This window comes from Drosophila yakuba, chromosome 2L (assembly GCF_016746365.2).
Source record: "Drosophila yakuba strain Tai18E2 chromosome 2L, Prin_Dyak_Tai18E2_2.1, whole genome shotgun sequence".
In the NCBI taxonomy this organism is placed as follows: Eukaryota; Metazoa; Arthropoda; class Insecta; order Diptera; family Drosophilidae; genus Drosophila; species Drosophila yakuba.
Window position 1 is genome coordinate 19846599 of NC_052527.2, and position 12439 is coordinate 19859037.

A 12439-nucleotide genomic window follows, 5' to 3' on the forward strand; every position below is an offset into this window, starting at 1 on the left:
ATCTTCAACGCAAGACCTTTTGGGTTTTTTTTTTTGTTAATAACTGTTGATAACCCTAAGAATGACCTTTTATTTCCGTTTTTAATCGAAATGCAAAACCTCTGTAGGGTGTTTTCAATAATGAAATTTTTATAGAGAATGTACAGAATAAGTGTTCAATAAAGTTTTCCAACTCTGAAAGTTTGATAAGCCGAATATGTGATTTGGAACACAAATCCAGTATTATCTTTTATTCTAATAAAAAATGTCTGATGTAATCAAAATGAAATTCGTGGAATCTCAAAACATGAATTTTATTGAATAAATGCAATATTTTATTTGTAAATGCAATCAAGTTTTGCGGCAGATGCCTTTAAAGTCATTGCTTTTTGTTTCAGTGCAAAAGAAGTTTAAAATTTGCATCTGAGTTCTGCCAGAGTTCAGGTCCAGGTAGCCGACGCTGCTGTTGCATTGGCTGTTGCATTCGCAGCTGCATGCGTAAGCTGCTTAACTTAAGATGGAATTCAACAGGAGCAGAAGCCAAAGCTCAGGAATGCTCCTCTCTCGCAGTTCCGCCCCCGGATGTCCTTGCTCCAGTTAAAATTCTGCACCAGCTGCATACGCACCCGCTTGTGGGTGGTTGGCCGATAAGGACGGTGGGTGGGGTGGTTGACAGAGGTCCGCTGGAGGGCTCCTCCTTGCGCAACATTTTCCAGAGTCAACCGCAATATGAAAACTTTCTATGGCTGCTGCTGCTGCTGTTCTCGCTCTTCGAGTGCTACCCATATTGTATACATATTGTATATAGTTTTTTGCGCCACAACCCTTGCAGCGCCTCCCCCACCACACTCCCTAGCATTTCGCATTGTGACAGGACACTGCTACACACACACATACACGCGTTTGTCCTTCAGGCGTGCATTGCATTTCGATGTTGCTCGCGTGGAAATTGCTTTATAAAATGTTGCCGTCGTATGAAAGTTGGGTGAGGTTTTTGTGGGCGTGGCCGTGCAGACATGGCTAATATCGTGCTAGCCTCGCATATAGATATATCTAGAAGTAAAAACTTTTTCTTTTATTGATTCTTTTTTTTTTTGTTAAGTTTCGGCTTCTTGCTTGACATTATTTTAATTTTCAATGCATTTTCCTAACCCCATGGATTGCCTATTCGATTTAACCTTGCTCTACTCCTTTTTTGACCATTGGCTTTGAATTGGAAATAGTTTGCTAATGGTTTTTGCAACCATAAATCATCCTAGCGGTTAAAACTGTGGAGGATCGATTTTCGTACCAAGGAAAAGTGCTTGAAATTGGATTAATTTAAATGTTTAGCTAGCGTTAAACTTCTAATTTGAATTTCCCTTAAAGAGATCTTTATTAACGACTTTAAAATTTAAATTATTTCCCTAGTAAATGTAATTCCGCTATTTCAAAGCTTTTACATGTGAGTCAATTGCAGTCGGAATTTATAATGCTCAGTGGTATTACAAGTAAGACAAAGCGGGGGATAAGCTCCTTGTGCCAGTAATACAGTATTTTTATTCACAATTTTAGTGGGTGACTTTTTCTTTGACTCACCAATGACTGCCACAAAGAGACTTCTTCCTGCAGTTTTAGTTCTGAGGTGACACACAAGCATTCAAATGGTAAATGGTGGAATTTTGGCCCAGGCCACAAGTACTTGCAGCGTGTGTGTTATATTCACTCTTACATTGACAAGTATACACAAAGAAAAGGTAATAGTTATACCCGTTACTCGTAGAGTAAAAGGGTATACTAGATTCGTTGAAAAGTATGTAACAGGCAGAAGGAAGCGTTTCCGACCATATAAAGTATATATATTCTTGATCAGGATCAATAGCCGAGTCGATCTGGCAATGTCCGTCTGTCCGTATGAACGTCGAGATCTCAGGAACTACAAAAGCTAGAAAGTTGAGATTAGGCATACAGACTCCAGGGACATAGAAGCAGCGCAAGTTTGTCTTTTCATGTTGCCACGCCCACTCTAACGCCCACAAACCGCCCAAAGCTGCCACGCCCACACTTTTGAAAAATGTTTTGATATTTTATCATTTTTGTATTGGTCTTGTAAACTTCTATCAATTTGCCAAAAAAAATTTTGCCACGCCCACATCAACGCCCACAAACCGTCAAAAACTGTCAGAGTTGAAGACACTAACGGGTATCAGACAGTCGGGGAACTCGTCTATAGCGTTCTCTCTTGTATTTAATTTGAATTAAATTTTTTTTGCGAACGTATATGTATTTATAGCCAAGCAGTTTCTTGTCTGCTGCTGCTGCTGGCACTGAATCAGTTAAAAAAGTTTCCTAATTAATTTGCTTGGGACATGTACAGACGCACACAGGACTTTGCGCTTTTCTTTCTTTCTTTTCCCGTTGCAGCAGAAATATAATTTAACTGACAGTTTGTTTGAAAAGTGACAATTTGAAATGGGCGTGGCCGACCCCCCCGTATAACTTCATTTCTAAATTGCTAATTTGTGCCACTTAAATGAATGGAAAAGTCATAAAATGCATTTGCCTGCGAAGCCCATTTCTTTTCCATTTGCCTGCTACTCTGGTCTTTTGATTATGACTATGGGAACTCACCAGAGAGAAAAACTAACAGAGAAGAAAACTCGTCAGAATTTTTCATTAAAGCAGATGACAACACGTTTAATAGAAAAATCATTATAATGGCGATTTGCATCTTCGTGTGCGTGTGTTGGCTCTAGTAACTGGTGAGGAAAATCAGAGCCACTAACTTGGCCTTTAAATACGTATCTCTGCTTCAATCTTAAGCTAGAATGTGTGCGTGTCTCACTTCAGTTAGCAAAACTTTCATTTGTGAGAGTGTTGTATGAGGACAAGTGCAATAAATTGTAAAATTTTATAAGAAGTACGCAGTTGCGAATTTTTTAATAATAGAAGAAGTGCATTTTGGACTGTGTTTACAAATTAAATTTAATTAAATTTTAGTGGTTAGTTAAACGTTATTCGATGTCTTAACTCGATCAATTTTTCATTTTATGAGCAGTTGGATGGCTTAAAAGAGAATGTCACCAAAACCCTGCGTTTATCTAATGAAAACCTTATTTAATTAATAAGATACATTAAAATCCATTTAGAATCAATTTAAGAGTCGCCTGAAGCAATAGAAACTCCGCCCACTTAAGTAATTTCAGGTTCAGATTGCCATTTCCGAGGTACATCAACCTTTTATGTTGGACAATAAGAAAGCACAAAAGTTTTATGGCCCCTTAACCCTTTTTTGCTTTCGCGAACCTGCGCTCATCACTTTTATAGTTTATGCCTGTAGAGTGTACTGAGAATTGTGTATCTGATGATTTCGTTTTTTCATTAACAGCGCTTCAAGGACACCGAGATCGAAGTAAAGCGCAAGGATGGTATTATCCTTCTGCGTGAATTGGCCGCCGAGGTAAAGAACTTTATGGATTTCAAGCGCAATGCTGTCATGGTAAGTGAAAATCTTCTACTCTTCCCTTAAACCACCAAACATTCCTGCTCTGGTACACTTACCAAAATTTTTGTAAAAGAGTTTAGAGTCTCATAATTTAAAAAATGGGAACTGAATAAATTTTTTTTAATGTTTTTTGCGTACGTAAGAAAATTTTGGTATGTATATTTTTGGGGAAAATATAAAAAAGCTTTTTTGTTGTAAGTGTTAATTAACAACAACAGTAACAAAAACAAAATCAGCAGATCTGCAATCCAAATGAATTGCACAGCTAGAAAAGGCGATTACTCTTACGTGATATGGTAATAAAGAAATTGTGTTCCGATTTTGGTTTTTACTGTACCATCCCGAAACTTTCTGTTAATCGGAAGTGCCTACAATTGACAAGTGGCTCAATCTCTCAAAAAGCTCAAGGGAATGGTGACGACCCACCAACTCTCAAATTTGAGGACGGCACTAAAAAACACAACAAAACAATAACACGCGGACACAGGACACCGTCTCCAGTGGGACACTGGCGTAAAGTGAAAAACAATAAATTGCCGTGGGGCCAGTCTGATTGCGATGGTGGTACGTACTCGCGGTGGTGAATCTGTAGGGTCGGCGCCAAATTGAATTTAAAGCGCGCCCGCCACAAGCCCAAGTTTTTGATGGTGTTCGCAGCTGCTGCGTGTGCGTGTCGAGCAATGTCACGGGACGGAAAGCCCCGCTCCTGGCGAAAGGACTAACTGCCGGCCACGCCCACGCCACAGAGGACATCCCCATTCTGCGGTCCTTGCGGTCTGTCTCTCTTTGTGGCACTCCACTGTGTCCACTGCGTGTCAATGAAGTCCCCCATGCCACGATGGGTTAATAATATACAGTGAATTGTCGATAAAAAAATCAATTGGTTCTGAATGACTAAGGAAAAGCAAATCCAGCTAATATCAACTAGGTTATTGCATTAAATACACCAAAAAAGTCTACAATTTTCACATAACGCTCTATTGAAAAGGTTTCGAACAAATTTATCTATTGGGTTAAAGAATATGTAATTATCTTTTATAAAAAACAGTTTTTGCAAAAACACAGAGTATTCCAGACCGGCATAATTATCATCCGTTCACATCTTGTAATACAAATCAAAGATTTTCGCAGTATTTAAAAATAATTCATTATACAAATTTATGGTATGTACTCGTATACCATTTTCGAATGATTTACACTATTGAAATCATCTGAGTCGTTATCTTGCTGAGGGGGTTTAACAATTTGTTGATCATTTCCTGGAACTTCATTATAATTGGGCTTTTCCATTTCGGTAAACGAGTGACTTTTACTATTACTATTTCCATAGGCAAGTTCTGGATTAGCTTCTTGGATCTGCCATCCATTGGTTGCAATATTTGGAAGGTCTCTTCTATAGTTCGTTTGCTTCAACAGGTTTAGTGGTCTCTCGCCTTCTGTAACCGGGTAATAAGTAATTGGCTGATTTTTACTATTACTATTTCCATAGGCAAGTTCTGGATTAGCTTCTTGGATCTGCCATCCATTGGTTGCTATATTTGGAAAGTTTCTTTCATAGTTCGGTTGCTTCCACAGGTTTAGTTGCGAGTTTTCCCCAGCTAGTGTGTTTGCATAAGGAACGTCCTCGCGCTTTTCAGGCTGGGGGGCGTTGCCTGTTTCCGTAAGAATCCACTGGATAACGCTGGCCACATTTGTATATACACCTGGGACGTCTGGTAATCCGCAGTTTATGCCGAAGTTTACAATGCCAGCCAGTTCATAGCGCTGCGGATCGTTTTTCATCGGGCAGGCTAGTGGAGACCCACCGTCACCGAAGCATGCATCCTTTCCAGGCTCCCCGCCTGCGCACATTAGGCTGTTGTCGACGACGAAATCGTCTCCGTAAAAGCGTTGAAGTTTCTGCTGACAGAGACGGTTTGGGACCACCGGTAATTCGACCTTCTTCATGACATTTATGTAGGTGGAATCATCAAAGGACTTCTTACCCCAGCCGGTAAATATGCAGCGACTGAAGTCAAAATTCTTTGGAGCCGTGGGCAAGCATACTGGATTTATGTGCCGGGATTTTTCAACCGATCTGACGAGAAACACAAGCGCCACATTATTGGCCCCGGTTGATATATTAAAGCCAGGATGACGGACAATCGACCGAATAGGAACGTCTACATGAGGAAGCTGCTCGGTATTGGTATCAAAGTCCCATTCGCCGGCCCGCACAACAAGTTGGTTGGCGTTCATATTTTCGATCTTTTGCTTGACCGTGATCACCGTATGTGGAGCGATAAGGGCGCCACCAGCCACGTATTCGCGGGTTGTGGCATCCAGCAAGGCCACCATCCATGGTATCTCCGCCTCCTGGGCAAAGATCGTTTCCTGACTAAATGAAAAGGTCACACCATTTGGGTTGATAAATCCGCATTCGGGATTATTCATAGGCTGAAACTGGACGAAGGTTGGCGCGCTGATCTGGAATAACATATATAATAAAGTTATATTTGAGTCGAAGGTATTTAGGTATATAAGACTAATGGTGTCCCAATACATTTTAAAGCTTACTGTTAGGTTCCTGGGGCAGCATATAGCTGTGGAAACACATCCTAGGTTGCGGTATGATATTGTCGATCGAAAATCAAGTTGAAATTTGCACAAGTGACGTGGGACGCAATGGTGATCCCATGATCCACCGCAATTTTGGTAAAGTTCCTGATCCTGCGACTGGACATGACCAGCGAGCAGGATGAGGCACACTATTAAAATAATTCCGTACATTAAATCCACTCAACTTAACGTTGCGAAATAAACTAATAGCAGAATATTCAGCGGACTTTTTGATATGAAAAAAGACCAGCGTTATCGCATTAATGTATACATTTATATATACAGTGCCTCACAGCTTATTTCGACCAGCGTCTATGAAAATCTTCAACGGTCTGTAAAAGCTGAACTAAAAATTTTATCAACAAAATTTAAACGCAACATAATTCTTTTATGTTTAAAGATATTATTTATTAACTTATTTTATTTTTAATTAATTTGGTAGTATTTTTTAAAGAATTAATAATTAAAATGCACCTCAAAACAATCCCACAGCTACTAAAATAATTAAAAATAAAATAAGTTAGTAAATAATATATTGAAACATACAAGAAATATGTTGGGTTTAAAGTTTGTTGATAACATTTTTTGTTCAGCTTTTACAGACCGTTGAAGTTTCAGATAGACGCTGGTTGAAATATGCTGTGAGCCACTGTAATTATTTATGTGTTCTGATTGCATACATAGTTATGTCTTTCTGTGGGGCAAAAATATAAGCGAACCCAATGGTATACATCGCCAATTCAAGATTATATATACATATATTCTGGTTCAGGATTACTAGCCGAGATTATATCTTATAAATAAATTGTACCATTTACCATATTTTATACCTATTTAATGTCACTGGCTTGTTAAAAAAATTGACTCCGTTGAATGTATTTCAAGCGAATAATTTTGATTGATTGTTTCGGAAAAGTTTGCTTTACAATAAACTAGGGCTTTTCACTTCTTTCAGTTCCTTTCTCTGCCTATAGTCATTCGTCTTCGATGCCAGGCAATTCGTCTGATGGAAAGTTTCCTCCTGATCCCCCAATGGGAAATTGCACTTAATGCCCAACAGCATGATCTTCTTGCATTTATATAATTGAATTATAATTAACGTTAGACTATTGCCGAAATTTCTGTTAATATATCCTAAATAAATAAGAAGTATGTAAATATTAATGTAAATGTAATTATGCTTTAGGTTTCACAGTGTTATGAAATTATTTACAAATTTATGGCAAGGCTGGAAAAAGTCGAATACAATTTACGGGTTATCAATCAAATGTTTTAATCAGCGCATTTTCTGACCCTCCGGCAGCACTGATCCGGGCACAAAAAATACAGTGTGTGGTATATACAAATAATTTTTTATTTGTTTTTAATTTGTAAACCCGTGATCATTATATTGATTTTATTAATAACAGTCAGAAGTTCTTATTTGACAATATATAAGTTCGGTTTTAGTCTGATTGAACTCGGACGACTAGATCATATAGGAATGGTCCAAAAGTTGAAGGCAAATGACGAAAAATAAATATTTATGTACTACATATTTGTTCTTCAAAGGAAAAATACAATAAAAGCTTGAACTCAAATGTGCAGCCGGCTTTAACTTTGTCATCATCCCCGAAATAAGAAACCAACGTCAAATTCTAGGCTGTGCACTTGCTGATACTTAATACGGCTATTCTTTGCTGTATATGTGGAAGCAGTTTCTGGGAAATGCCAACTTCATAATCGCCAGAGGAATCATACCGGTTTGTTGGCTTAAAGCTGACGGACGAGATATGATTACCAGAGACGTTGCCATGGCGGCTTATAATTGCCACTTGGCCTAGAGAAAAATATTTTTGTTGACCTGTTAATACAACTGAGTTAATTAAAAGATTAGTTCGTATTGGAATTCTCTCTCGCAAGCAACGTGTTTTGACCTCGGAGAGATCTGTTTTAATTTATAGCTTATCTCTGGGAATTTCGCGTTTGCAATATATTCGTATATATTCTGGACTTAAAGCTAAAATAAGTGTCCAGTATCTCTTCGTTATTCGCCACAAGCAGTTTACATTGAAATGGATTCGCGGACCTTTGTATTCCTCTTGCTAATTGGCTGCCTTATTGTTGGATGTTGCATGGCAGCGCCTCAAGGATGTCAAGGTGGATTTTTTGCCGAAAACGGGGACCTGCATATCAACACGTTAGAAATTGAAAAATACCTGGAGTGTATAAACAAAGAGCATCAACGTGGATAGTTTTATTCATTAGTATATACATGTTTAGAGTGCCAAAATGTTGAAATGTCTATACATTTTATAAAATATGCACAACTGATTCTAATTAAAATTTGGATGATTATTTGTCAATAAACAACTGCTGATGCAGGCGCATGTTATAATAGAAAAAAAATCGGAAAACGCTTCTTAATACTGGTTTTTTGTTTATTAAGCATTCAGAATATTTACTTTTCTTAGTTCATTGAATAAAATACCTATTAACATTTTAATTCCCCACTCGTGATAACAAAAACGCGTTAATTATACGTTTTATTGTAATGAAAGTAAATAATGGTTTTCTTGTTTATCCAAGTAAGCTCTTATAATTTTGCTGTGGGTTGTAGACATTTAAAAGGAAATAAAAGCCATTTATATATTCATATAGTTCAGTGTTTAACATACTTTTTTTGTAAGCCAGATAATCAAGGAAAATATTGATTTTATTTTTAATTCTTTAAAAAGGCAACTTGTTTGATTTATGACTATCGCAATATTTTAAGCGGTGAAAACCTAAAAATGCTTTTCTTGCAAATCATAGAAATTTCATTGTTAAGAGGATTTGTGTTTTATTTAAAGTGATACTCATAGACGGATATAGTTGTGAGCACATTCTATGGTACTTAAATCGACTCTGGCTGGGATCTGCGTACTAACTGCTACAGTATTTGGAGCCCCACTGGACCCCTTTGCCTGCCCTCGACAATTTGCGCTCATGTCGAACATGAAAAATAATGAAAAGCAGCTTGAGCGCGACCAGCCGAGCACCTGCAGGCCCCTACCCCCTTCACCTGAGCGATAACCTCCATCGACGTTATTATCCCAGCCCTATGTGTGCAGCCTCTATCTTTCCCAGTCCCCATTGACACCATTGGCCTTGCAGCGCATCGCATCACATCACTCGGTTGGGCACCTGCAGTTGCCCTTTGTTTGGTGCGGCATTAAAATGCTAATTGCCTGTAAACATAAAGGGAACTGCAGATGCCGCAAATACTCGTACGCACACATGCACGCACGCATCTCATTTTCCACTTTGTTCGGAGGCGTATACGTAATAATTTGTACGCAGACAAACGGCAATCGCCGTTGCTAATTCGATATCTTTTAACGCCTGTCAATGGCGTTTTAGCTGAACCACTAACTGAGCCACTGCAACCAGAAACCTTTAAGGACCTCAGTTTTTCCTTTACCACACACACACCCCACACCACCCCCCCCCCCGTACTCCCACTAATCGCGTCCTGCCGCTGACAGCATTTATTTGCATTCGTTTGCAAGCTAAAATTGACTTTAAAATTGCATTTAATGGCGGAAAAGAGACAGTGCCACGCCCCCTGCTCTTTGTGCCATTTATTTTTGAACAGTGCTGGCACTCTGGCCTTTGTGTGATATTTATGTGATATGGTGATATTTTACTTTTTATTTAATGTGCCTTTATTATCTTTGAAATTGTTTAAAATTGATATTGATATTTGTAAATAATGAAATTTTCAATCTTATTAAAAAAAAGTGATTTAGATTTCAGTTTATTTAATTATATATACCAGGTTTATACATTTAAATTATTACCGACGCAATGCAATGCACATAATAGCCTGATAAAAACACTTAGAGTATTTTCCTGTATATGGAAAACCAACAGATACAACTTTTTGCGCAGTGCCTCAGTTTGGTTCGTTTTCGTTTTAGCCACACCACCCACTACCCAAACTCACCCGTCCACTCCCACATCCTGTGCGATGTTGACTTCTTTGCCATAATGCCACTTGCACTTTGACGTTGACATTGTGCAAGCGAGAGGCCAGACGTTGCTAGAGCGAGAGAGATGGATAGCTAGATGGAGGGCAAGTGGGTATGTCTATGGGTATTGAGTATATTGGAAGGCTGTTTGGGTTTTTTTAAATAGAAACATGCAACAACGATGCATAAAATGTCTTTACACTAAAAGCATTTGCCTTCCGCTAAAAAAGACGAGAGAAAAAAGAATCTTCAGAATGGCAGCACCAAATTTGTTGACACTTACTGAAAGTTGTAATTGCACTTGGGATAGATTTACGGATCGTGACATTCAATAGTAGCGAAGATGACTCCGCAAAAAGTGCTTAGAAGTGGCACACTTTACAGAGTTTAATATTAAGAGCAATGGCACAATTTAGTTTCAAAACAAATAATATGTATGTATATTGGTTTTTAATTGAAAACAGCTAAGGTGGATTTTGATAAAATAGGTTTACAAATAGGTCTATCATGAGTTTATTTAATTCGGTATTTCTTTCGTAAACGTTAAGCAACTCAAAGCCCTTACTCCAAAGACCATTCTTTCTAACAGAAGTTCGAGTCTGAAATAAAAAAGAAACCTTCTTTCTAACAGAAGTTCGAGTCTGAAATAAAAAAGAAACCACCCACAGTTGCACTTTGGCTGGGAGAAAAGGTGTTTATAATCCCCAAAGTAGAAAGCATCAAATAAAAGTGTGAATGCGTCGTCAGAGCCCAGTCATCCAGTCGCATTTGTGGCTAAAAATTCCCAACAGATTTGGCCAGGACAGACAGACCAAAGCAGAACAGAGTCGACTTGAAGAGGACATGTAACGGAACAGGTGCCACCCACTTGATGTCAGTTAGTTTTTTTTTTAACTGGTCTACTTATACTAATCAGGGGCTTTCATTCAAAGAACATCTGAAACCTCCACCTCCACGTCTTTAAATATTAAGGTGAACTTATATTAAAACGTAATATAAATTTCTTTTTCGGCTGCAAAACTTATTGCTCCAACATTTGGCACGTCCATTCAGATGGCAAATATATTGGGAAAAAATTCGCTGAGTAAGGTCGTGGGCCAGGGAAGGGAAGGTGGCTTAAACACATATCTCGCATTATCCAGTAGGAGAGGAAAAAACTGGACCGAAAAATCATTCGCCTGGATTTGGCTTTTCACTTGGCAAATGGTCAACGCGTATTCGTTTTTTGCCAGCTAGTCCTCAGTTTTTTGCACAGCACACTTTCAGGCTGTTGCTCAAGCCAACGCCCAGACCCCTTATAGTTCTGGCGAACAAATTGCGTGCAAGTAGCTGCATTTTGCTAATTCCGGCACCACCCATACACTGCACCGCTGACATTTGAGCAAGTCTCCTCGGTCTCAGTCTCGGCCTCGGTCTTCCAGACCCAGAAGCAAAACCAGACCCATACTCATTCGCAGCCATCTTTGGCGTTGTCATTGTTGGCTTTTGAATGTTAAGATGTCGACAGCTGCACAGACGAGCGACAGGGAAGCCAGCTGGTGTCAACTAAGAATCGTGTGCGAGAGGGCATTGCTCAGGGTCGGGTCGCCAAGCGAAAAGCCCACCCATTCCATCCATCTATGCAACCCTTTTCGCCACACAGACACCTCTCCTTTTTTATTTTTCAGCCCCCTTCCTGTGCATTGCTTAGGGGCGGCACTGCCTCGACCTTTCCATAAGTGCATAATATTGTTGAAGTAAAAATATACAAAAAAAATTGTATAATACATGGCCATGTTTTGTCTGCTGAACTTATTCATGTTCCATCCCAAGTTGTGTTAGACAAAGCGACTACGCATGTTGGCAATTATATACATAGGTATGACATCGTTGGTCGACGCAAATAACTACGGGTTCAGATGAATGACATCTTGGATTCATGAAGCAATGATTTTTTTTTTAACAGCTTTTAAGTTAAGGGAAAGGGGGGGAAAACAATTTTTCATTAACCATTGTTAATAATGAATTTTAAAAACATGTAGTATTAATAAATGTAGAATGCAATTTAAAAGTTAGCTATGTGGTTATCTCACTTCTAAAACCATATTACCTGTAGTTTCAGACAACATCGGAGTTGGCAAAACTGAATAACTACTTTGAAGGAACTTTTGCTATTTTTCCCGCCCTTTAGCCATTGAAACCAACTTTCAGCTGGTTGCAGCTAACCGAAGACTCGAAATCCGATAGAAACTTCCTTGCCACTTACTACCAGTGTGCTCCTTTCTATTGACTCACTTTTGCAGTGTTTATTATTTAATGCCTTAACTAGCTCGCTACTCAACACCTTTTTGGGCAAACTTTAAGACTCCTTAACTAATTCGAGCTCTCGGAAAATGTGCAAATAACT

General features: G+C 38.8%; 3 protein-coding genes across 4 annotated transcripts in view; 2 read left to right on the forward strand and 1 right to left on the reverse strand.

Moving 5' to 3' along the window:
* LOC6528985 (voltage-dependent calcium channel subunit alpha-2/delta-3) overlaps positions 1 to 12439 on the forward strand; it is a 39542-nt gene that overhangs the window by 19039 nt on the left and 8064 nt on the right. For both annotated transcript variants that reach the window (XM_015198659.2, XM_002089981.3), the window contains exon 4: positions 3347 to 3457. In XM_015198659.2, the coding sequence (XP_015054145.1) occupies positions 3347 to 3457 (111 nt within the window). The remainder of the gene's footprint in view (positions 1 to 3346; positions 3458 to 12439) is intronic.
* On the reverse strand, positions 4421 to 6279 carry LOC6528984 (proclotting enzyme). The gene is made up of 2 exons (XM_002089980.3): positions 6020 to 6279; positions 4421 to 5929 (listed from the first exon to the last, which is right to left on the reverse strand). Exons 1-2 carry the CDS (start codon positions 6230 to 6232, stop codon positions 4622 to 4624), a joined length of 1521 nt encoding a protein of 506 aa, XP_002090016.3. The 5' UTR covers positions 6233 to 6279; the 3' UTR covers positions 4421 to 4621.
* Positions 8043 to 8696, forward strand: LOC26534717. The gene has a single exon (XM_015199057.3). The coding sequence runs from the start codon at positions 8116 to 8118 to the stop codon at positions 8293 to 8295; it is 180 nt and encodes a 59-aa protein (XP_015054543.1). The 5' UTR covers positions 8043 to 8115; the 3' UTR covers positions 8296 to 8696.

Bases quoted from the DNA above. Each gene is read 5' to 3' on its own strand.
- LOC26534717 (XM_015199057.3), top strand. From the start codon at position 8,116: ATGGATTCGCGGACCTTTGTATTCCTCTTGCTAATTGGCTGCCTTATT.
- LOC6528984 (XM_002089980.3), bottom strand. From the start codon at position 6,232: ATGTACGGAATTATTTTAATAGTGTGCCTCATCCTGCTCGCTGGTCAT. The intron at 5,930-6,019 runs GTAAGCTTTAAA...ATGTTATTCCAG, and splicing joins GCTGCCCCAGGAACCTAACA to ATCAGCGCGCCAACCTTCGT.